General features: G+C 44.8%; 1 protein-coding gene across 1 annotated transcript in view; it reads right to left on the reverse strand.

Annotated features, from left to right (window-relative positions):
• The window catches only part of LOC127661064 (ribosomal protein S6 kinase alpha-2), a 96,449-nt gene that overhangs the window by 49,383 nt on the left and 21,283 nt on the right, over nucleotides 1-25,783 (reverse strand). The window contains exons 2-3 of the mRNA XM_052151621.1: nucleotides 19,747-19,863; nucleotides 8,966-9,047 (exon numbers count right to left, since the gene is read on the reverse strand). Of these exons, the coding sequence (XP_052007581.1) occupies nucleotides 8,966-9,047; nucleotides 19,747-19,863 (199 nt within the window). The remainder of the gene's footprint in view (nucleotides 1-8,965; nucleotides 9,048-19,746; nucleotides 19,864-25,783) is intronic.

Below are 25,783 nucleotides of genomic sequence, written 5' to 3' on the forward strand. Positions count from 1 at the left end.
AATCCTCCGCGCCTGCGGGGGGCAGGAACGGACCCTGGGGAGAGGGCAGAGCGAGAGGGAAGAGGGGAGGGGAGAAAAACAGGGGAAGACACAGAGGAAGGGGGGAGAGAGAGAGAGAGGGCTCATCTGCCCTAGGAATCGCCACCATGTGGTCCTCCGCGAGTCGTACGGCTTCCTCCAGCGACGCCGGGCAGTGTCACTGGACCCACTCCGCCATTTTCCAGGGCACGCGCTGGACAAACTGCTCCAGTACCACTTGATCGACGAGCTCCCCGACGTCGCGGTCCCCCGCAAGCAGCCACCTCCGACAGGCATCACGGAGCCGTTGGGCGAACGCAAATGGGCGGTCGGATTTATCCAGTTTCATGGCCCGGAAGAGCTGGCGACTTTCTTCCGGGGTCCGAACAACCCATTGCAGGATGGCTCTCCTCAAGTCGGTATAAGCCAGGAGGCTTGTTGCCGGTAAGTTGTGCTTCCCTGGACAAGAGAGGGACGAGGCGGGCTGCCCACTGGTCGCGTGGCCAACCCCAAATTTCCGCCGCGCGCTCAAAGAGGTCCAGGAACGCCTCTGGATCATCTGCTGGCCCCATCTTCTGTAGCGCAGGTGGGGGCAGTGTGGCGCGGGTGTCCGGGGTTGCGGCTGCGTCTGGAGCGGCCTCCTGGCTGAGGAGGCTCCGGATGGCAAGCCGGTCCTCTGCTTGAGCCCGCATGATCTCAAAGAACCGACGATCCTGGTCCTGTCGGAGCTCAAGCAGAGACTGTTGGTGGCCCTGATGGAGCGTAGCGAGGGACTGGAGGACTTCCGCCAGCTGGGAGGACTATATGGGGCGACTCTGTTCCATAGCTTTGGACCACTGTTCCTGGAAGTCCTGGGTTTCGGCACCAGTGTAACGAGTTTCCACTGAGGAAGGGACGGAAACTGCAACAGGATTCAGGTAAGGTTGTTTTTAATTCTCACACACTAATTCACACACTAATTCACTCACTAATACAACACACTAATACAACACACTAGCGTCTTGGCCTTCGTGTCGGGCTCTCCCCTGGGCTCTGTTGCTGCTGCTTTTTACGCCGCTCTCCTCAAGCTACTGCAATTAAGAGACAGGTGTTAGACATAATTTAGCTCAGGTGTGAGTGCCCTTACCGCTTTTCACTCCCGGACGGGCGCTTGACCACGCCCCCGCTGCCACACTCACTATAATAATCAATTTTGCTGCATTGTGACATAAATTATGAATCAGGACATTTTATATTTAGTATAAAAAAAGTATAAAAAAAAGTGTATTAATTAAGCATTTATATCATGCACGTTAAAAATGCTCACTATTTGACGAGTATTGCATGAAAATCCCCCTTTTTATTCATGTTGTTATATGATATACAATAAATATGACCTATTAAAAGGAAGTTTAATCACAAACAAATTTAAATTGGATGGGTGAAAAAATCTATGAAAATTGGTTTTCTAAGGGCAGTTCTCCATAGCAAAAACATGCACCAAAAAAAGATACAAAAATGGCCACCAGGATGTATTTTGGCCAAGAAAAAGCCTTTTATTGTTTAATTCAAAGTCATCCCATTAATAACCCTTTATTGTTATCTTATATGTATAATGTGCTTGACAGTGAAGAAAATGGGTTTGTTACCTAGAGGCTACATTGTGCAATTGAGAGTTAACAAAAGAAAATGTCTCTTATAAACAAACAATTAGGGGGTCACGTGATGGTGCTTAGCTGAGAGGAGTAATCTATGACTCTCCTGTTCATTTTGCACCTTTGTAGTGAAAATCGTATTTATTTCCAGACAAAATTGTTTGTTTCATTTGTATGAAAATGTTTAACTCTTTCCCCGCCAGCGTTTTTAAAAAAAAGTTGCCAGCCACCGCCAGGGTTTTTGACGATTTTCGCTAAACTTTAATGGCCCGCAAAATATTTTCTTCCATGAATATATGAAGATGCTATATATCACAATAAAGATCTGAGCCTCTGGTTTTAGGCAAAATAACCGATTTTATTTTATCTTCATTTGTTCTTTTTTTATTGCGACTTGAACAGAGGTAGGTTTTGTCAAAAAACAACATTTCAGACAAAAAGCTGAGAAAAAGGCATGTTTATGTCTGATATTTTGAGCTTCTCAATACTCCACTTCTTCATGTTTGAGACGATCGCAGTCTGTTTCTTTGATCAAAGAGTTGCGTACTCTTTCAAAACATGCGCAGGGGTCTTCCTTACCGTATAACACCTAAAACACAGAAACCCGGAAAATTCCGTGTTTGGCGGGGAAGCGTTCTTTCATAAAACACGGAAAATTCCGTGTTTGGCAGGGAAAGGGTTAACAGAGGAACTGTGTTTCGGAATACGGAAAAGACAGGGAAACCACTAAAAAAGACGATAAAGCAGACAGACTGGTGGAGATGCTGAACAAAGAAGATGGCGGACATATTCACGAACAGACCCAGCAAGCGGTCGACCCTCAATAAATTGTCAGCAATAGGACCATAACCGTGACTTGCTACTCTTCTGAACCAAATGAAGGACATCACAAATAAAATTCAGTACAACGGCAAACGCATTGATGCGGTCGAAACTCATGTGTTGGGTGCAGAGGATGAGAAAATGTCAACCACAGCAAAACTCACAAGTTCCATTCAGCGCATAGATGATCTAGAGATCAGATCAAGGTGGTAGAATTTGATATTATTGAATCTTCCGGATGGAGTGAAGGTGGCGAATCCTGTCTTTCCCTGCTACTTTGAGAATACTCCACAACTCTCCAGGCAAGGCAGAAGATTTTCTGTGGAAACTCTGGGATTTGACGGTTGGTTTAGTACTGTGAGATGCTTGAAGAGCATGCTCCTTTTGTACACAGTTTTCGATTAGATTCGCTGTGCTTGAAAGGGTTAATTCATGGGCTGTTAACGTCCCCATTTTTCAAATTTGATGGTGGTGGCATAGTGGGCTAAAACACCTAACTGTTAATCAGAAGGTCGCTGGTTCAATCCCCACAGCCACCACCATTGTGCCCTTGAGCAAGACACTTAACTCCAGGTTGCTCCGGGGAAATTGTCCCTGTATTAAGTGCACTGTAAGTCACTTTGGATAAAAGTGTCTGTCAAATGCATAAATGTAAATGTAAATGTAAATGTTGTCTATTCTTTTTCATGATACTGAGGGGTAGTGAGTGGGAGGAGTTGGAGGGAATTACATTTTTCTTGTGTGTGAGGTTTTCTTTTCTTTTTGTAAAAAATGTATATCTAAGTGGTGAGCTTGTCCAGCATCATGTCCCCCATGGCGACAAAAGTACTATTATTTGATTATACTATATTTTTTTTTGGATGTTCTCTTGATTGTTGCTGTTAGACATGTTGTGCAATTTTTCATTGGGGGTTTTATTTGGGGTAGAATGTTGTGCATAGTCCATCGTTTGGGGATGGGTTTTTATGTCTTTTTTGCAGACATTTTGTTATCATGCTACAGATAACAATTGAGGATGAGTGAATTCAAAATATAGAACTTTAATGTGAAGAGGATGAACCATGTAATTAAATGTTAGAAAGTTTTGTCTTGGCTTAAAAAAAAGGTTTAAGTGGGCTTGTTACAAGAAAATCATGTATCAAACGATACAGCGAGATTGGGTGGGACAGGTATTTTATTCTTCTTATAAATCTAATAGCAGAGGTGTTGCCATACTACTTCATAAGCACTTTCCTTTTAAATTAGCGAGAATAATCAAAGATGATGAGGGTAGATATGTGATTGTTATAGGTTATTTATATGGAGAATCTGTCACATTAGGTTCAGTATATGCCCCTAAATAAAAGCAAAAATGTTACTATTTACTCAGCTCCACACAAATCTTTTTCTATGATTGATTTTTTTTCTTCTAGGTTAGCTCTTGACAGAACCTTAACATGTCAGATTCTTTATATATCCCTTTCTATTCATGTGCCAGTGAGCAAGTTTTGAACCCCCATACAGGGAACCTTCATGTAAGTCATGGAGGCTTAATAGCTCTCTGCTCAACAGCAAAACATTTTTTTAAACATTTTACAGCACAATGGAACTACTTTCTTGAAACAATTTATATACCTGGTGTCAGCCCCTTAAATTTATGGGAGGCAGCGAAAGCTTTTATGAGGGGTGTCATTATTTTGTATGCTACATCTAGGAAGAGGGAGGGTATTAAAAATCACGTGGAACTAGAAACCAAACTTGCAAAACTGGAATCCAGGTTTAAGGACTCATTAGATATAAAGAGATACAGGTGACGAGATCAGCCCTTGACAAACTTTATACCCAGAGAGCTGAATCCTCTTTATTTTTTGCCAGGAATAGGATGTATGAATCTGCAAACAAACCAGGCAGATTGCTAACCAGACTGGTTAAAGGTAGGCCAACCACCAATATTAATCCTCATTAAAAGACAATATGGGCAAAACGCATTATTTGACTAAGACAATTAATAGACTTTTGACAGAATACTATTCGCGACTTTACTCTGCTGATGCTTCATTATCTGGAGAGACCATGAAAGCATTTTTTGATGGTATTAACCTCCCTAAATTAAATAAAGAGGATATGGTAGTTTTATCAACCAATACCTCTAAGGAGGAGGTTTTAGAGGCAATTGGAATGTTGAAAAATGGTAAAGATCCAGGTCCAGACAGCTTCGGCAAAGACTTCCATATGAAATGCAGCCATTTCATTATTAACAATTTTTTTAATTTTTGCTCTACATCCTATGAGAGGGGCACATTACCTCATATGTTTTACAAAGCAAATATTTTCTCATTCTCATTCTCAAAAAACAACCTCCGGACAAATGTTCAGCTTATCGTCCAATCTCATTTATTAATGTGGACAGCAAGATTCTTTCAAAAATACTAGCCAGGCACTTAGAGAAATGTTGGCCCCTTTTAAGTAAACCGGATCAAACGGGATTCATTACGTGGTCAATATTCATTCACCAACATGAGCACCTTCTCTGCATCATTCAATGTTATAACCAAACACAACAAAGAGCTTTGGTGGCCTGACTTGATTCCGAGAAGGTGTTGATCGTGTTGAAAGGACGTACTTTTTGAGGTGCTGCACAGGTTTGGGTTGGGTGATAATTTAGTGAAATGGATGCCATTCGCTGCAGGCCTCTGTTTGCCCTCCTGCCTTTAATCTTAGTCAGGAGTAAACCTCATCAGGGGTGTCCCTTGTCACCACTACTTTTCGTGTTAGCACTCGAACCCCTGGAGCCATACAGATGTAATGGGTATTATCATTAGTGGGGAGAAACATGTTACTGCTTTATATGCAGATGATGTATTATTGTTTCTGACTGAGCCAGAGAAGTCAGTGCCAGAAATCATCAGTTTAATAGATTCTTTCCATTCTTTCTCATGCTACAAAATAAATTAAAGCAAGTCTGAGGCAATGTGGCAAGGAGCGTTTGGTGACACATCAAACTTGCCCAGTTTTCCATTTAGGTGGTCTGATGATGGTCTCAGCTATTTAGGAATTCATGTCCCCTCAAATTTAAATAAGCTCTTACACCTTAATATTACTGCTATTTTTAAAAAGTTCAAAGAGGACTTGCCCATTTATGAAGGTGGTTTTACCTTATCTAACATTCATTTGTACAATTGGTCATGTCATGCCAGAATCAGTCTTCTGATTAATCAGTCACCGATGTTGATTTGTGGTTTGGACACCCATTCTTCCTGCTTATCCTTCTAATTGGAGACCTGCATAAAACTATATTAAATATGAAACACAGTCTGCCTCTTGTGAGTACATATAAGGTTTGGTGTGACATTTATAAATACTTCAGGAGTTTAACCCCACCTGCATCAATGACACCCCTCATAAGGAATCAAGAGTTTTTGCCAGGGTGAAAGATAGCATATTTCATCACTGGTTTAAGAAAGGTATTAAGTTCCTCTTTCATTTATTCGATGGTGATGCATTGATGTCTCTTCAACAACTTCAAGATAAATTTGATATCCCAAAAGAGCACTTCTTTGGTTACTTAAAAATCAAACACTTTATTCAAACTAAGAGACCCTCACTCTCTCAGGGCTTGTCAAATATGCCCCTGGAACAATTATTAACTAATATTTATTCAACATTTTATTTCTTATTACTTAGGCATATTAAAATTAATATTGTAAGTCTGGGAAAAAGCGTTGAAACACATGGGTGGCAGATTTATTTGCAGTAAGGCAAGGAAAACGCAGTTTAAAATCTTTAACCATCTCCACTGTATCCCATATATTCTTAATTAAATAAATCCACAAAGACCATCAATTTGCCCTAAATGCAAAAGTAGCTCCGGAATACAGTAATATGTTTTGGTATTGTCTGACAATCTCAGGGTTCTAGAAATTAGAATTTGTTTTTGTTTAGTATTTTTTATTTATTTACATGTGTTAATTTGTATTTGTTTTTTAAAACCAATAAATAGTAATCTGGCATGATTGTAACATGTTATGGATTAATTTGCACCAGTATAATTTTATTGGACATATGGCTGTGGAGCGGAGGGGGGCGTAGCCAGGCTAGAATGTCGCATGCCCAGTCCACAATCGGCCTGATGGGGCGCGAGGGATAAAGGCGGCCGGTGACGACGGTTCGAGAGAGAGTGAATTACGGGCATGTCCGTCATGTGTGTGTTTATGTTTGTGTGTTTTGGTTTTAAGTTTTCATTAAATTATTATTTATATTGACAAGCCGGTTCTCGCCTCCTTCTTGCCCATCTTAACCCCCTTACAATGGCCTTTGACATCAACAACAATAGATATGAGAAGCATTTTATCTCTTTTATAAGTTGATAAGCCTAAGCCCATATCACCAATGATGTTATTTTCATTCACAAGTACGTGAAGAACTTGCACAACATCAACCGCCGAGAGCAGACTTTGGGATGTAACCATGGTTACACAGAGTGAATAAATGTGGGTTGCTAACAGATTGTGAAATGGACTACCACTCAAAACTGCAGTCCTGCCCAGGTTGGAATTTATTGTATTAACAAAGGAATAAATTACAACAGCAAATGTGTGATGAGGAAGGACAGTTAGCTACTTAAGTATTCTTGTGGTATGTTTTGTTCCTGTGTGATATTTATTCATCTGCTCTGTTCCAGGGAAGTCACTATGGATTTGAAGTGTGCTCAGAATAGTCACTCAGAAAAATTGCCTGGGAGTCTGAGCAGGACCTTTGCCCATGTTAAACAATTTGATGATTCAGAAACTCCTTAAAAATCAACCAGAGAGCACTTCAGGCCTTCTAGCAGCTAAATTATGACTCATAGGCTACATACAGTATCACACACTGCGCTAAAAAAATACCTGCAGGTATCAGAACATTTCAGAAAGAGATTTGGGGGGATTTAAAACAATATTGATTGATCAAACCAATACAAGATTGCATTAGGTTTTGTTTTCTCTTTCTTTTTTGGCTGATAATTATGCTCCTGTGTAAAGATGATCTCTCCCTGATATCTTAAAATATTCATGACAATTAACGATGCGTTATAGTCTTTCTGATCACCAATTTGTCAATCTACAAATGATCATTGGAGGCCCTATTCAATTTAACATTTTCTGCTGTTCAGTCCTGTTTTAAGATTCTTAACTTATTTGGATTTAATCGATATTTTGTCTAAATTTGAAAGTCTTTCTTCACCTGTTGCATTGTGTTAACCACAAGCAGGCGTGATACTGAAAGCTGAATGGCTTGAAAAGTTACCTTTGATAATTACTGGTTACATCTAAGGGAGGAGGCAAATTTAATTTTGCCTGCATTTTGCCTTTTTAGGATTCTTTTTGGATGGAAGCAAGTGACATTGCATCATATGAATATCCGTTCTGGGGAGCGTTTCCCAAAAAACTTTGTAACTCACTTCTTAACCACCATAGTACGATGCATCGTTGCAGAAATTAACTAGCTAGTGACGCCTATTTCCCGAAACCGTAGTATCTGTGTCGCACATCAATCATTGGAACCACATTGGTTCAACAATATAGAGCTGTAGTTAATGGCATTACGTAGGGGGTGGAGTAATAACTTCTTCAGATATCAAATCATAATAGCTTATTTACACTTACACCAGAAAGCTGAGTAATGTTTGAAAGCTAATGAAGACATGAAAGGTGCGTGCACTATATAATGCAACAGATACATTGCGCTGCAATAGTGGGGTTTCCCTTTACATCGGACTCTGGGATTCCCCCGACGCACTTGAGCGCATATAAACATGAATACTTTTCAAAAACCTTCAAGATTTGCACTTATGCACTAACATGGACACATAAGCCACGTTCTCTGGCAAGCCATGTGTGTTAAAGCACTTTCTGTTTACAGCCTTTAATCCCTTAAACGGCTGCATTCACGTCTACGTGACGTTTCAGAAAGCTGCTTTTCTGAAAACTCCCAGAATAAGCAGTTTTCTTAGGTGCATGTAAATGGGGTCAAAGTCTTAACAGAATGAAAGAAATATATGGAATAAAAGATATAGAAGCCTCAGCAAAGTGAAATGATGTTCACACAGCCAACTAAGACAGCTGCAACCACACAACTATGCAATAATGTTTGCAAATGTTCATTAGAACTACGGTTTTGAGAAACACCAAATCATTTAACTATGTTGGAAACAATGGAACTTGTGACCATAGTTGACTAATGATGCTTTGGGAAACGCACCCCTGACTGGTCAGTTTACTAAAGAGAGGAGGCTTTATGCCATCAGCCTCTTTGGGCATTTATATCGATTCATTCAGTGATGTAGACTCGCCTGGACACTTTTTTTTTACATTATACGCATCTGAGATCTGCAGATTAATAGGTAAATTGATTAAAAACTGTTTATTAAAACTTTTCATTTAATTGTCATTGTTTATTTTGAATTTTTGAGGAGGCTCAGCCTTCCTTGCCTCCTCTGATGAACCACCAATGTAATCTGAGGGCTATTTTACCTTTAAGTGTTGCCTTTTTTAAGACCTTCATGGCATAAAGTTGTCCTGTGTCAGAGCCTTTGATTTTTCTCACCAAGAAGACCTGTAAAAAGAACATTTATATAAAAAAATACATAAATATAATCACATATTTATACAGTGACCAGTGGCTGTCAAGCTACCTTTGATGATTCTTAATCATCTGAAGTCAGCTAAGGATGCTTTCACACGTGGTTTGATAGCTTGGACCAAACCATCTGTTTCATCCCCCCGCCCCCACTGGTCATATTATTCGGGTCAGAACTGCGTGCCAATTTCATCATTAATGTAAGTAAAAGCGGCAGATGTTTACCATTGTAACTAGGTAGCAACTCGAGAAGATGTCAGTTTCAATGTGTTATTGAAGTATTCCTCTCTTTGGATTTACCACCAAAACTTTACATGCACAGAACGAAACTTGTGTTTTTCTGCCACTGCATCCGCATTGCATGTGCAATGATGTGAAGAATGTTAAGCGTTGTTCGGAAAACAACGTTCACAACATCCAAACTAAACAAACTTTGATGTCATTCGAACCCGGGTGTGCACCAAAAGTGCTAGTGTGAAAGCACCCTAAAATTCAAAGCCAACATGAAACAACATTTGCAACCTATTTTCTTCTGTAATATGCCATATTTCTACGTGCAAAACATTCAACAAGAAAAAAGAATGTATGAAGGACTTGATTGAATTGTGAACAGTTGCCGGTCTCAACACATACTACAATTACACCTCTTACAAATTCTGCTGGACCACGTTGGTTCAAAAACAAGCAGCCTTGGTAACGACGGCCTTTCAGAGGTGAAATCTCACACAGTAAGAACAGGAACATGTATCATGAAAGGGTACATTTTGATTTCATGTTTCACACCCAATCTTCTTATTCCCCTTCGCTCTGAAATCTCAATAATTCTTCTACACATTCAAATCTGGCACCTCACAATGCTTAATGTAGAGTTTGATGCCGAACTTCATTGGCTTTCACATGTCTTCTGACCGATTGTGATACGTCAGATTTGAAATCAATGATGTTCTTCACACAAAGCTATTGAAATGGCTTTGGAAGATTTGGAATGAGTTAATGGATACTTATATGGTGCGTTTTTTTATCGTTTTTGGAGCTTGAGAGCATTTGAAATTTTTTCCAAAGTATGCAGCAATGTATACGTGAACTAATGGCGCATTCACATCGTGCGGGAATTTCCATAATTATGAAATTCTGGATTGTAAAAAGCGCTAAATGAAATGTATATTTATAAACAACAATTCTTTGCTTCATCCACAATCTTTGATATTTAGTTTTTCTATAAGATTGCGATAAGATATCACAGTGCATATCTAAAACTTTCGGAATAACCTTCAAGTCAGCAGCATGTCTGTGACAACTTAAAATGGTCCCTACATAGGCAGCTCACAACAGAGCAAAGTCATTTTTAAGGACAACATAATCATTTAAGATTATGTAATGTAACCCCCACTGTTCAACTGATCCTCACTTTCTAAACCTTTTCCAATCCCAAAATAATCACATTGGGTATCACTAAACCCAGTAAATAAGGATATAAAAAATAGAAAGTTTTACTTTCAAATCAATACACCCATTACACCAAACCTACACTCTCTTTGACTAAGCTGTGTCCATTAAAGAAATTACATGGCTGCCAGCCACATCTAATCTTCATTATACATCATTCTGCATTACAGTAACATGCAGAGGATAAGTGTAAGCGAAGCACAAACAGCATGTAAGAGAAGCAGCCGTGTAACACAAGAGCAGGCACATAGGGCTTTCAAACTGACAGTGTTTCTGCTGCGTGACAGAGCTGGGTTATTGCATTAAGGATTTCTTATAAAAATGGCCATAAATTAAGTGGGCTATTGAGAAGGATTACAAACTTGATTGCCACAAAATCTAATTTACATGAGACATCGCATTGCATTTACTGTACATCCATATGGTAATTCATCTTAAAAGAACAGAACCCAAAAGTGTAGCTCTATAAACTACTTAAGTCATGTGCATGTGCCTTGCATTGCATGTCTGGCCTGAAACAATCTTTAGGTTACTCCAGTAAATTTAGTTTCTTCATTAAAGCCTATATTGCAAAAGACTGTGTAAAATGGTGCCTGGGTAGATCAGCGAATAAAGACACAAACTACCACACCTGGAGTCGTGAGTTTGAATCCAGGGCATGCTGAGTGGCTCCAGCCAGGTCTACTAAGCAACCAAATTGGCCCGGTTGCTAGCGAGGTTAGAGTCACATGGGGTAACCTCCTCGTGGTTGCTATAATGTGTTTCGCTCTCGGTGGGGCGTCTTTACCACTGAGCTACCCAGGCCCCTCATAACTTGACATTTGGCGTGCATATAGCTGGGGTGTGTGTTATTTACACTTGTATGACAGCAAATCAATGGCAATAATCTGCGCATGTTATTGCCGCTCATACGCGCGATAGATTAAAGCCATGCGAGGTAATGGTAAGAACCTGTGCACGAGTTCTTAAACCCTCGCATGCACGAAATCTCCTGCCCAAGCAATACCCAAGCAATGGGATGCCGTTTGTGAAATAAAACATTTGACAAAAACTGGTTAAATTTCATCAATCGGAGGATCAATCTGCCTCCGAAGGGTACTCAGGCGAACAGCCATGGCCGCCATGTTGAAGGCTTGTTCCAAACCTAAGGGCTCATTAATAGCTGCTTCGAAGGGCCCTTCAAAATGAGCATTTCCTAAAGGTTCAACTGATGGACACTTTGCTGCCAACTGGAACTAGACCATATAAATCTGCAGGTTTGCCAAGTGTAAGGCACATTAAAACAGCTGCAACTACAATCGCAATCTGGTCCTATACACAAAAACATGTGACCTCCATGCATCTCCATGGTTTATAAAACCTTTTAATAATTATAATGAACTTTTAAAAATAATTTTTAACCCCTGGCTTTTCTTTTTGAAAGTGCCTTGTTATTTTACTGTAAATTTGCTGGATTTTTTTAAATTAATTTTTTAAAGTTTAAATAAAATAACACCGTTCCCCTTCTGTCGCTCTCTCCACATTGTGTCGGAGAAGCGACACTAGGGGTCTCTCTTGAGCACCGATATTCACCTCTGATCTATTGAAAAGGGCCAATGGGAGTTGGCAGTCAGTATTTGCATACCCCGCCCCCGGACATACGGGTATTTAAGCGGGGCAAATACGGGAGTTCATTCAGAAAATTTCTTCGGAGCCGATGGTCTGTCTGCAGTTGCTGCGAGTTTACACACCACTACAAAACGTTCCTGTTTCCTCTGACGATCTGCATGCTGTTGGATCTTGACGGCGCACAACAGCGGCTTTCTCCTTCACTTTGCACGTCGTGCATTGTTGCCCCTGAGCGCTTCGACAGCGCAGACACACATACACACTGTGTATATTAAAAGAGTTATTTTCCTTAAAAGAGTAAATTTCTCTAAAAGAGCAAACACAGCGGCGTTGAACGTCCTTTTCAGGACGCGTCTTTCTGAAGATGCCTTTCCGCCCCTGTGTAGTTTTTGGAGGCGGTGATTTCTCCCCACCTCTGACGGTCATAAAAACCGCCTGGCGTACCTGGGTTGCGAAACACGCAGGCAGCGTTTTTTATGAATGGTCTATGTTTTCAGTATGAAAGCGGCACAGCGGCATCGGATGCGGATAACTCGCCTGGGCCGCCACCTACGGGTCTGCTTGCCCAGTCTGAGCCTGACGCACGGAGATCCGCTATGTTTCCCCGGGCTTGATGATTCACGGGCTGGTGCGCCGCCCACAGCCGCGCCCCCCCGTTCCTTCCCGGACGTGCACGACGAGCTGAGCGAGCCAAGCTTCCTCGTTCCTCCACTCTCACTACCCTCGGCGGTAGAACGGTCCCAGACCGCTCCCCCCCTGCATGCCGTGGCCCCTCCCTGCAAGTCCACCGGGCCAAGGCACTTCAAGATTTGCACTTGGGTAGTCCTGTTCTTGACATGCTGCAGGAACTGCACTCGGACAGGCGATGTCCACCCTTGTGGTCCAGAAACATAACAAATGGACTGGATCTGGTCGTAGTACAGGAGGTAGACAAAGCACGCTTTCTCAAAACTCTCCAGTCTCCCAGCTCCATTCGGCGACACCACCTGACGACTCCACCCAGCAGTCCTCAGTGGTGAAGAAACAGACGGAGGCCAGGTCACACGTCCTGCCCCGCCGCAAACCTGCCGCCAGGGGCCATGCCCTGTCTGCTCGCCGAGGGCGTCCTCCTGCGGCTTTCAAGGAAGAAAGGAAGTGGTGCTCTGCCTCAACGAATGAGAGCGGGCCTAGCTCTCAGCCCCGCGTTGAGCTCCCCGCAGAAAGAGGATGCCCCCTCATCTCACGGACCCCCTCGAGGACCCGGAAGGCTCCCAGGCGCTCCTGAGACGACCGACCCAGAGACCGAGACGTTAGCTCCGGAAGTGGTAAGACCTCTCCGTTCCCCGGTGGAGGGCCGGGAGGAGAATCCTTTGTGTTTACATTTTCCACATTCTCAAAGATAGACCTGTTTGCCTCCCAGGAAACCTCCCACTGCCCGCTCTGGTACGCCCTAACAGAGGCTCCCCTCGGGACAGACGCGCTGGCACACAGCTGGCCCTCTGGGCTGCGCAAGTAAGCATTTCCCCCAGTGAGCCTTCTTGCACCGGTGCTGTGCAAGATCAGGGAGGACGAGGAGCAAGTCACGTTAGTGGCCCCCTACTGGCCCACTCGGACTTGGTTCTCGGAACTCAGGCTTCTCGCGACAGCTCCTCCCTGGCGAATTCCCCTGAGAAAGGACCTCCTCTCTCAGGGACGGGGCACGCTCTGGCACCCGCGCCCAGACCCCTGGAACCCCCACGTCTGGACCCTAGACGGGACGAGGAAGAGCTAGCCGGCTTACCGGCGACCGTTGTGAATACAATCAACCAAGCCAGAGCCCCTTCTACCAGGCACCTTCACGCCCTAAAGTGGCGCTTGTTCGCAGATTGGTGTTCTTCCCGAACTGAAGACCCGCAGAGATGCGCTATCAAGTCAGTGCTCCTGTTCCTACAGGAGAGGCTGGACAGGAGGCTGTCCCCGTCCACCCTCAAGGTGTATGTTGCCGCCATTGACGCCCACCACGATCCTGTAGACGGCAAGTCTTTGGGCAAGCACGACCTGATCCTCAGGTTCCTGAGAGGCGCCCGGAGGTTGAATCCCTCCCGGCCAGGCCTAGTTCCCTCCTGGGGTCTCTCGGTAGTCTTGGCAGGACTCCAGAGACCTCCCTTCGAGCCGCTTGAATCAATTGGACTCAGGGCCCTCTCTCTTAAGATGGCCCTGCTGATCCCGCTCGCCTCCATCAAGAGGGTCGGGGACCTGCAAGCGTTCTCTGTCAGCAACACTTGCCTGGAGTTCGGTCCGGCAGATACGTCTGTGATCCTAAGACCACGACCGGGCTATGTGCCCAAGGTTCCTACCACACCATTCCGAGATCAGGAAGTGAACCTGCAAGCGCTGCCCCGGGAGGAGGCAGACCCAGCCCTTTCGTTGCTGTGTCCAGTGCGCGCCCTGCGCATTTACCTGGACCGCACACAGAGCACCAGACGCTCTGAGCAGCTCTTTGTCTGCTTTGGGGGACGGCATAAAGGGAATGCCGTCTCCAAACAGAGGCTCGCCCACAGGGTTGTCGACGCCATCACACTGGCTTATCACACCCAGGCCGTGCCCCTACCCTTACGGGTCCGAGCTCACTCAACAAGGGGTGTTGCGTCCTCGTGGGCACTGGCAAGGGCACCTCCCTAGCAGACATCTGTAGAGCCGCGGGTTGGGCAACACCCAACACATTCACGAGGTTTTACAACCTCCGCGTTGAGACGGTTGCATCTCGTGTTTTCTCAGGTCCGAGCCCGTAGAACTCGGTAACACGTAGACTGACCGGCCGGGTGGATCGCTTGTGCCCAGCGCCCTTTTCCTGACGTCAAGGTAAAGTAGTGCGCCTTCTTCCCAGGGCGCCCCACTCCGAGTTGGGACCCTGGTCGATTCCTCCCCAGCCCTCCGGGTCCGAGGTTCAGCGGAGGAACTCGCCGACCCAAGCCACTGCGGGTACCCTGATGGCCACCCCGTACTGGTATAGGGGCTCCACAGGTAAAATAAGAAGGCCTCCGGTTCGGACTCCCCCTGTGTGTAATTCCACGGTTCTGTCCCCTTACGAGCGGACCCCCGTGTCTCCCTTAGGCAGTTACAGCTTCCCCGGTCGCCGTGCTGTAGCAACTCCCCCCTTTCGAGGCTGGATCTACCACCTCACCATACTTTCCACACGAGCCCTAAGACGGCCGTGTGACGTGTCTACCACTTTTCCTCCCCAAGAAAAAGGGCAGGTGTGGTCTCCGCAGGGTCTGGGTAAGACCCCCTTCCCTATATGCGTGTAAGGGCCCCGGCCGTGATTGCTCTATGCGAGAAACATAGAGAGAAAAGAGGCCCAGCCAGGCTGGCCCGTTCCCATGTTGGCAAACATCGCCTTGTTCCCCTCCCAGGGTAACTAGTAGGATTCCGATGTTCTCATGGGGCATTGGGGAAGGGTACGTGCAGCCAGGTACAGACGATGCGCGGCACTGGATGAAATCCCTGCCCGCCTCTGTATCGGCGGTTCACGTACACGGTTCAGCACATGGCAAGATTGGAATGGGTCCCCTAGTGTCGCTTCTCCGACACAACGTGGAGAGAGCGACAGAAGGGGAACGTTTGGTTACGTATGTAACCTCCGTTCCCCGAGGGAGGGAACGACACGTTGTGTCTTTCCTCCGCCATGTCGCTGAACCGAGCCACTGTTGTGGCCGGACCATTTCGGCTCCTCAGAAAAATCCTGAATGAACTCCCGTGATTTGCCCCGCTTAAATACCCGTATGTCCGGGGCGGGTATGCAAATACTGACTGCCAACTCCCATTGGCCCTTTTCAATAGATCAGAGGTGAATATCGGCGCTCAAGAGAGACCCCGAGTGTCGCTTCTCCGACACAACGTGTCGTTCCCTCCCTCGGGGAACGGAGGTTACATACGTAACCAAACGTTTTTTTTATTTAGTACTTGAACATGCACAGTACATTTGTTTACAATTCAATTTTTTATAAAAAAAAAATACTTTTTACACATGAAGCTTAAATTTCTTCATTAAGTTTTTAATTATTTCTTTTCGGTTTGCATTCTGAAAGCTGTTTGTGAGGCAAAATCATGTGTAAAGTTTTCTGATTAGGTGCAGGTGATGTTTATTAGTGTCAGACTTTGTGCAACAGCAGCTGCTTTGGCTTGAATAGATGACACTGAATCATCATTCAGAATTACCAATATTTTTGAGCCCCACACCCTTCAACCCTCCAAAGCTCTCACTCTGGAGGGTAAACCCTTTGAAGGGATTAGGGTATAGGTATGAACCCTTCAGAATGGAACGCATGTTTTCATATTCATTTGTGTAGTGTCTTCAATGAGCCACCTTCCTGCAGTTAATCTCCAACCTGCTCCAACATGCCTGAATGGAAGTTGAAAGGTGGTCATCCTGGAACAGGATTGGTCACCCCTGATACACACAATTTGAATGTAAATTACATTTATTTCTGATTCATTATCTGTTCTGCTGAAATCTCAATTTGGCATTAGACTGCAGAGGGCAGTAAATGCAATAAAATTTTACATTTTCCCCAAAACATTTCTGCCTCAAAAGTAGAGGTCAACCAACATGGGTTTTTTGATGGCCAATGCTGATGTCTTAGAGTGCAGTGTGGCCGATGGCCGATAGCCTATAAAGCTGATATATCCCACAATTTAAATAAAAGATAGTAAATAACATGTGCACAACATTGCTGCATTGAAAATAATATTTATGTGACATATTATTAACAAAAATATCTAAATTTAAACTTTTTAACTTGATAAAAAAAATATTTTATACTATAAATAGCAACTTCTTAATCCTATTAAAATATTTTTTCACAAATAAAGAAACTGAATAAAAACGCTAATTTTAAATACAGTACACAGTGAATATGATATAACACGTTAGCATAGTTTGAAATCAAATCAAGTTGCTCGCTCGTGCGCATCCAGTGATTGTAAAAATCTCCTGAACGCATCTAATTCACACAGCTAAGATCCTTCGCATGTGAGTCATTATATATTTACTATATAATGTTTATCTTTGCCAGACACTTTAAAAACAGTAAGTTTACTACAGTTTACTAGCTAGATGTTGCATTCTTGTGATGTTAGGTCAAACTACATAGAACAATTTATCTTCAAATAATTGTATAACAGTAATATGACTCCAGTAAGTGGCAAATCAAGACCGTCAATTCAGCAAGATGGAGGTACGTGAGAACATATGCTGCTGGTTATTCAACATTTTAGTTTAAGATTATACAGCAGGTGATTATACAGCAGATGACTACAGTATAGTCATCTGCTTTATACTGTCCTTTGATCCTAAAACACGTGGTTACATCTACTTTAGTATCTTGGCTCATGTTTGTCTTAGGAATATACTGTATTTAAATTAGCCAATATTTACTATTCATTTCTCTCACCATTTTATACCATATACTGTACTGTACATGCTGTGTGCTTGCCATTTAGTTTTCTATGATGGGCCTAATATTGGTTTCTCTTTTCATGCATGTTAGGCCATGTTGCAGGATCCTGCCAGGCAGATTGTTTCCCTTTTACACAGTGATGTAGCTAATGACTCTAGTTCCATATCTCAGATTGGTAAGTAAATAGCGTTGAGTGGCATGTCATTGAATTAAACATTGCACTTCTGTATCACATTGGAATGTCATAATTATCACTGACCACACTAATATTGTTTATTGCTTTATGTGTAGTATTTAAGGCAACAAGGGCTTCAGTTTTTTTAAATGGAGTTCTCAAAAGTGCTCTCTCAGAGAGAAGTTGCTCCAAAAGATGGAGCTTCAGAAAATGCTGCAGAATAAAGAACAAAATATAATTGAAACAAGCAACAAGTATAACAAAGTGATCACCTAGTGATCCTAACCCTTAAACGTTTTATGTATCCTATTGGGGCAACAGATATTTGAGAGGCTGGGGGGCTGTAAGTGAGTCAAATATCTAACAAAAATATTAAAAAGAGATCTGCAATTACTCAGGTCAAGTGACTTGCATTACTTCATCTTTATCTAGTATCATGGCATACTGTGAGAAGGCCGCAGGCCTTGAAATAAATGTTCATATCTTTTACGTGATTTTCATGCAAGAAACTGTAAGATTAAAAATAAAAACAGTATATGAAATAGTGTGATATTGAATTTTGTGAGTCTTGCAAAATGTGTTAAAAAACTAAAAATTCATTTTCTGAGGTGGTTTATTTTCTCTCACATTTAGAGCGAAATCATCTATCTATATTTTTATGACAGCAATGATCTAAAAAGAGTCATCTCTGAAAAGTATCCAGTGAAGAAGTAGCCAATAACAACTAACTCCCGGTTAAAGGGAATAACCATTGATATTTGCGGTTACACACAAAACAGCAAGAGCCCACCCCACGACTGACAAATTAAAAAGGTGTTCGTGCAAGCAACATTTGAAGACTGAATTTTTTTTTGCGGCAGAGGTTTCTTTGCACATGAGAGCTTGTATTGCATGTGCAAGGCTTTAAAACGAGCGTGCGGGTTCTTCCTGTTTCCATAATATCCCACATTATTGACTCTCGCGCATGGTAGTTCATTGCTGCGCGAGTGGCAATACTGCACGCAAGTTCTTCCTTTTATCGATCATGCGTGTGAGTGTCAATAACAAGCACAGATTATTGGCCTTGATTTTCTGTCATACACTTGGCTATACTGAACCCATCGTGAGGGGCCCCCTGGTCGTTGTGGGCCCTATGCAGCCACTTATGTCGCTTGTTAGGTAGGCACTGATTACCAGTAACATTATTGGATTTTTAAGTAATGTTACATTACATAACTTTTTTCAGATTCTGAATGTTTACTTGAACACTTGATGGTTATGTTAGGCCTACCTAAAAAACTTTAAACTTTTTTCTTATTTGTATCTTTGCTCTTTCTATTGCTTTTAATAAGTATATTTGTTTTTAATTTACTTCTGACTGTTTTTTCAGTAATTGTCTTGAATAATTTCTTGAGAACTTACTAGCTATTGAGAAACAACAGCCACTTTTACACTATTGGACCAGTGTGAGCCAGGGCTATCAACTTGTCAGCAGGGGTCAATGGCCTCGTACCTCAAGCGGTGAGAAAAATGTATTTGCTTTCTTACCACTGGGCCCCAAAGCTGCACAACCCACCCATTTCACAAGCAAGAGGGAAGCTCAGGTATTAGACACTGGAGACTAGCTAGCCCTTGAAATGAACATGGTGGAGACTGAAGCTGCTGTTTGATTGCTTATTTTGGTCTTTGCTTGATGAAAAGCGAGACCTTACTCAGCTAAATTTGACATTGACCCCACTTCAATCCCCAGTTGGCCTTCTCTGGCAAAAAGGTAATCGGCAGGCCAAAGGCGTTTGGCCATTAGCCCCAAGGAAGCCCACAGAGAGCACAATGAAGCTCTGGACGTGACAGTGGGAATGCAACTGGCCCTGCCACACACTAGCACGCCCTTATTTGGCCTGACAGTGGAAACGCGGCTAATGTTTACTTAATTAGCATGTTAAAAAAAAAATCTGTGGTATCAAAATTTGTATTGAGAATCTTGAAATTTTAGTGGTACTGGTATTAGTGACATTTTCATGTATTGTGACAATCCCAGTTTGAAGCTTACCTTTCCATACGAGCCCTGTCCCAACACCTTGAGCAGCTGAAACTGTGATGGATCTGCTTTCTCAAAGCCTTCTTTCACATGATCGCTGATATCAAACTCCTTTAAGATGCTGTCATCCTGCAAAGGCAACAGATGGCACATGCTCAGCTCAGAGGAAAATAAACAAATGCTTTTGCTATAATGCTGTGCGCTTAAGCATACAGTTTTTGGATGAATGATACCAGCTGGGATTATGAGTAACAGATCAAGGAAAAGGGTTCAAACAGAATAAGTATGAGTGAATTACATTGACATACTGAATATTCATTTATTAGGTTATTTCTTACAAATCAACTGACAAATACAATAAAATAAATAAATAAAAATAACAGTAATATTAATTACATTTATATATAGTGCAAATAACAAGTTGCTAATTTGATGTTTTCAGCTGACATTCCAAGGTGTTGATTAAAGTTCAATAAATCCAAGGCTATGAAATGAATATTCCGGGTTCAATAGAAGTTAAGATCAATTATCAGCATTTGTGGAATAATTCTGATTACCACAAAAATATATTTTACAATTAATCTGGGTTACAGTGAGGCACTTACAATGGAAGTGAATGGGGCCAATCGGTAAATGTTAAAATACCCATTGTTTCAAAAGTTATCATGATTTTAGAGTGATAAAATCACTTATTAACCTTTTCTGTGTAAAGTTATAGCCAATTTTACAACTTAATTGCCATAACAATGTAATGCAAACAAACCTTAAAACCCTAAAATGACTGTAAAAATTATGATTTAAACAACTTTCCAGCTCAAGTAATACACAAGTTTTAACAGAAAAATGAATGTAAGTGCTTTTATAAAATTATAAGCTTCACATTTCTGCTTTTAAACCCTTCAAAAATTGGCCCCATTGACTTCCATTGCAAGTGCCTCATTGTAACCTCATGTTACGATGAGCAGGAAGGCAGACGAGGGGCGAGGATCTAATTGCAGGTTCTTTTATTAAATAAACAAGAAAACACAGAATAAAACAAAACACTGGGAACAAACAAAACATCCACGCGGGGATAACAAAAATGTAAACATAAGAAACACAGAGAACATATACAGGGAAACTGGCAAAACAAGCATCCATATACATCGACGATCGACAAGGGAATGGAGAACAAACAGGGATATACACTGGAGACATGATGATGACAACCAACAATCAGGTGAGCACAATGACACAGGGCTGGCAGTGATGAGGGCCGGGGATCATGGGAATTGTAGTTTTTGACAAGGACAAGTGAAACCCAGGGCAGACAGCAAGGGAATCGTGACATAACCCCCCCTCAAAGGAGCGGCTTCCAGACGCTCCTCAGAAAAAACACAAAGGGAATACTCAAAAAAAACAAAAATCGTCCAAGGAGTGAGGGGGGGGGGAGCAAACAGACAGACCAAGGGAGCACAATGGGCAAACAGACAGACCAAGGGAGCACAAGGGGCAAACAGACAGTCCAAAGGGGCACAAGACAGGCAGTCCAAGGGGGCACAGAGAGCAGACAGGCAGTCCAAGGAGGCACGGGGGGCAGACAGGCAGTCCAAGGAGGCACAGGGGTCAAGAAGGTGGTCCAAGGAGGGACAGGGGGCAAGAAGGTGGTCCAAGGGGCCACAGGGGGCAGACAGGCAGTCCAAGGAGGCACAGGGGGCAGACAGGCAGTCCAAGGTGGCCACAAGAGGACTGGATCAGGTGGCCTGGGAGCTGGCCACAGAGCAAAGACAGGTTCAGGAGGCCTGGGAGGCCGTGGACTGCTCAGGAGACCACATCGTAGAAGGCTCCGGAGGCGGAGCTGAGGGAGGCTCTGGAGGCTCAGGAGGTGGAGCTGAGGGAGGTTCTGGAGGCTCAGGAGGCAGAGCTGAGGGAGGCCCTGGAGGCTCAGGAGGCGGAGCTGAGGGAGGTTCTGGAGGCTCAGGAGGCGGAGCTGAGGGAGGCCCTGGAGGCTCAGGAGGCAGAGCCGAGGAAGGCCTAGGAAGCAGAGCCAAGGGAGGCGGAACCATGGAAAGCCCTGGAGGCTCAGTAGGCAGAGCCGAGGAAGGTGGTGCCATAGGAGGCTTTAGAGGCGGAGCCCTGGAAGGCTCAGGAGGTGGAGCCGAGGAAGGCGGCGCCGTAGGAGGCTTTAGAGGCGGAGCCCTGGAAGGCCCAGGGGGCGGAGCCATGGGAGGCTCAGGAGGCAGAGCAGAGTGAGGCTCGGTAGGCGGAGACCTGGAAGGCTCTGGAGGCGGAGCCGAGGGAGGTAGCGCCGTAGGAGGCTCTAGAGGTGAAGACCTGGAAGGCTCTGGAGGCGGAGTCATAGGAGGCTCTGGAGGCAGAGCCGAGGGAGGTGGAGCCGTAGGAGGCTCTGGAGGCGGAGCCGAGGGAGATGGCACCGTAGGAGGCTCTGGAGGCAGAGCCATAGGAGGCTCTGGAGGCGGAGCCGAGGGAGATGGCGCTGTAGTAGGCTCGAGAGGCTCAAGGTGCTCGAGAGGCGGAGCCCTAGGAGACTCGGGAGGCGGAGCCCAGGGAGGCTTGAGAGGCAGAGCCCTGGGAGGCTGGAGAGGCTCAAGAGGCGGAGCCCTGGGAGGCGGAGCCCTGGAAGGCTCGAGAGGCTGAGCACTGGGAGGCTCAAGAGGCGGAGCCCTGGGAGAATCGAGAGGCTCGGGAGGCGGAGCCCTGGAAGGCTCGAGAGGCTCGGGAGGCGGAGCCTTGGAAGGCTCAAGAGGCTCGGGAGGCGGAGCCCTGGAAGGATCGAGAGGCTCGGGAGGCGGAGCCCTGGGAGGCTCGAGAGGCGGAGCCCAGGGAGGCTCGAGAGGCAGAGCCCTGGGAGGCTGGAGAGGCTCAAGAGGCGGAGCCCTGGGAGGCGGAGCCCTGGAAGGCTCGAGAGGCTGAGCCCTGGGAGGCTCAAGAGGCAGAGCCCTGGGAGGCTCGAGAGGCTCGGGAGGCGGAGCCCTGGAAGGCTCGAGAGGCTCGGGAGGCGGAGCCCTGGGAGGCTCGAGAGACTCGGGAGGCGGAGCCCTGGGAGGCTCGAGATGCGTTGGCTCTTGGACGGTCATGGCTACAGGTGCTGGCTCTGGGACGTTCGAGGCTACAGGCACTGGCTCACTGACGTTCAAGGCTACAGGCGCTGGCTCACTGACGTTCGAGGCTACAGGCGCTGGCTCACTGACGTTCGAGGCTACAGGCGCTGGCTCACTGACGTTCAAGGCTACAGGCGCTGGCTCACTGACGTTCGAGGCTACAGGCACTGGCTCACTGACGTTCGAGGCTACAGTCACTGGCTCACTGACGTTCAGGGCTGCAGGCATTGGCTGGTTGACCGTGATTGGCAGAGGCTGGAGAGCAGAGGCCTTTCCTCTTCTCCTCCTCCTCCGGGCGGATGAAGTTGGCAGCGCTGGTTCGTTGACCATGGCAGGTGTGGGGGTTGGTTCACTCACTGTGGCTGGAGAGGAAAGCCCAGAGGCGGTTGCCGGGATCAGGAGAGGTGGCTCCCCGGCAGCAAATTCCTCTACGATGAGTCCCACTTATTCTTGCCAAGTGTAGTCTCCGGTCTCCGGTAGTTCCCACCATCGGTGTTTGGGTACACTGAACCGGTACGCCACCTTCAAAGTGTGGTCATCCCAACCGGTGTAACTGGCCATGCTGACAAAGAAGTGGGAGAACTCCCGGACAGACAAGTCCGCCTGTGTCAGCTCCGTGAGGAACCCTGCTAGATCCATTGTTGGTTGATCGTTCTGTTACGATGAGCAGGAAGGCAGACGAGGGGTGAGGATCTAATTGCAGGTTCTTTTATTAAATAAACAAGAAAACACAGAATAAAACAAAACACTGGGAACAAACAAAACATCCACGAGGGGATAACAAAAATGTAAACATAAGAAACAAAAACACAGAGAACATACACAGGGAAACCGGCAAAACAAGCATCCATATACATCGACGATCGACAAGGGAATGGAGAACAAACAGGGTTTATATACACTGGAGACATGATGATGACAAACTACAATCAGGTGAGCACAATGACACAGGGCTGGCAGTGATGAGGGCCGGGGATCATTGGAAGTGTAGTTTTTGACAAGGACAAGGACAAGTGAAACCCAGGGCAGACAACAAGGGAATCGTGACACCTCGATTTAGCTTTTTTTAGTGAAGGGATGAGTCAAAATATATATCTATATTTTTGTATGGTAATCAACACTATGCCACAAATGCTGTCGATTATACCCGGAATGTTCCTTTAAGTAGTTCCAGGATTGTTGAGTGCATTACGGTTCCTTTATACTTTACCACAGCTGTTGAAGTCAAGCAAATATAATAAAAATAACAAAATATATGATTTATTCAATCAGTTTCAGCAGATGGGCAAAAGCCGAAAATACCTGTATTTGAATTTAATTTAAATAAATTCTGCAAATTTTCCCCACAAACGTCTCGGGTTACATAATAGTAACCCTTGTTCCCTGAAAAAGCGGAAAGAGATGCTGCTTTGGGAACGTCTTTTAGGAGTGACCAGCTGTGAATATGTGTGCAACACGTCAATGAAATTGACTGGAATTTATAGCCTCTGCTGGTACCATCATCAGGATGCGCTGGTACCAGGGGCTATAAATAGATGCGCCACAGGTGCATCGTCAGGTCTTTTGTCTTCAGACCATTCTGTGTGTGTTGTGCTTCTCAAGCTTGTCAAACTTTCTACTTTCCTCTGATAGGAGTTAGATTTGTTAGGCAGTGTGCAGAAAACCTTTTTTTTCAAAAGCAATGAGCAAGGCAAACGGTGTGAGTTTCCGTGTTTACACCATGGTTTGTTTTGTGTGTTTGGGGGAAGAGCATGCTGCTCTTGCGTTGGGGCGGGGTGGTGAGAGCATTGCGAGAGCATTGCGAGAGCATTGTGAGCTGTTTACAGTGAAAATGCTTCGCACTCGTCTCGCTTACTTCCGAGAGCCAGCGCCCACCCTTCCATCGTGGGGCTCTCATATGGATCTCGCTGAGGAGAGAGAGACAGGTCCGTCCCTATCGCTCGCTCTCTCTCCAGATCCAACAGGTCCTTCTCATGATCTCGAAGCGCGACCTGGCGCCTCTTCAGTTCATGAGGGGGACGTTGAATCTCTTGAGTCCGCAGACTTTGAGCTACCTACCTCTGAGCATTCCTCATATGATATTAAAGCGGTTGAGGAATTACTCATGGTAGTTACTCGTGCGGTGGCCAGATTACAGTTAGACACATGAACAAGAGACCCCCAAACGCTCTAAATTAGAGGACAGATTTCTGTCTGGTGGCCAAGGGAAGGGTCCATTCCCTTTGTTGATGACTTCCATGATGAGCTTTCTCGTTCATGGGGGAAATCTTATACTTCCCGTATCTTTGTGCCTTCGACATCGACATATTCGACCATCGTGGGTTGCTGAGGCACGGGGGTATTCGATGATGCCGCAGGTAGAAGAGACAGTCGCGGGTTATCTCTCGCCTGGCTCGGCATCGTCATTAAAAAGACCTACTCTCCCCACAAAGCCATGCAGGACCACCTCTACGTTCAGAAACCACCTCTAGGCTCAGAAACAAAGTGTGGTGGATCGCGCTCCCCCTCGTAAGGACTGGGGACTGGTTCGTCGCCTTCGTGCTCCCTCAGCAGCCTCCAAAGCAAGACCTCAGGACCATTATCTCCAGAAAGAGAAAGTCCTGATGGTCTCTCCGCACTAGCCAGTGGCGTAAATCAGGGCAACTATTCGTTTGTCATGACAAACAATAACAAAAAATGTCACATTGGGTGAGGGATGCTATTGCCCTGGCCTATGAGGCATGGTCAAGCTTCGTCAGTAGGTACCGGGGGGGTCACTTCCTCTAAAGCATTGACTGGAGGTGTCCCTCTACAGCATGTTTGCAATGCAGCAGGCTGGTCCTCTCCACATACATTCATAAGATTTTATAGTTTGGATGTTTATGCCACTCCGGGCTCTTACGTCCTTGAGTCAACATCACAAGCTCATGTCTGAGACCTCTCGCGTTCTTTTGAGCACAAACTACACA

Source organism: Xyrauchen texanus, chromosome 20, assembly GCF_025860055.1.
Source record: "Xyrauchen texanus isolate HMW12.3.18 chromosome 20, RBS_HiC_50CHRs, whole genome shotgun sequence".
NCBI lineage: Eukaryota > Metazoa > Chordata > Actinopteri > Cypriniformes > Catostomidae > Xyrauchen > Xyrauchen texanus.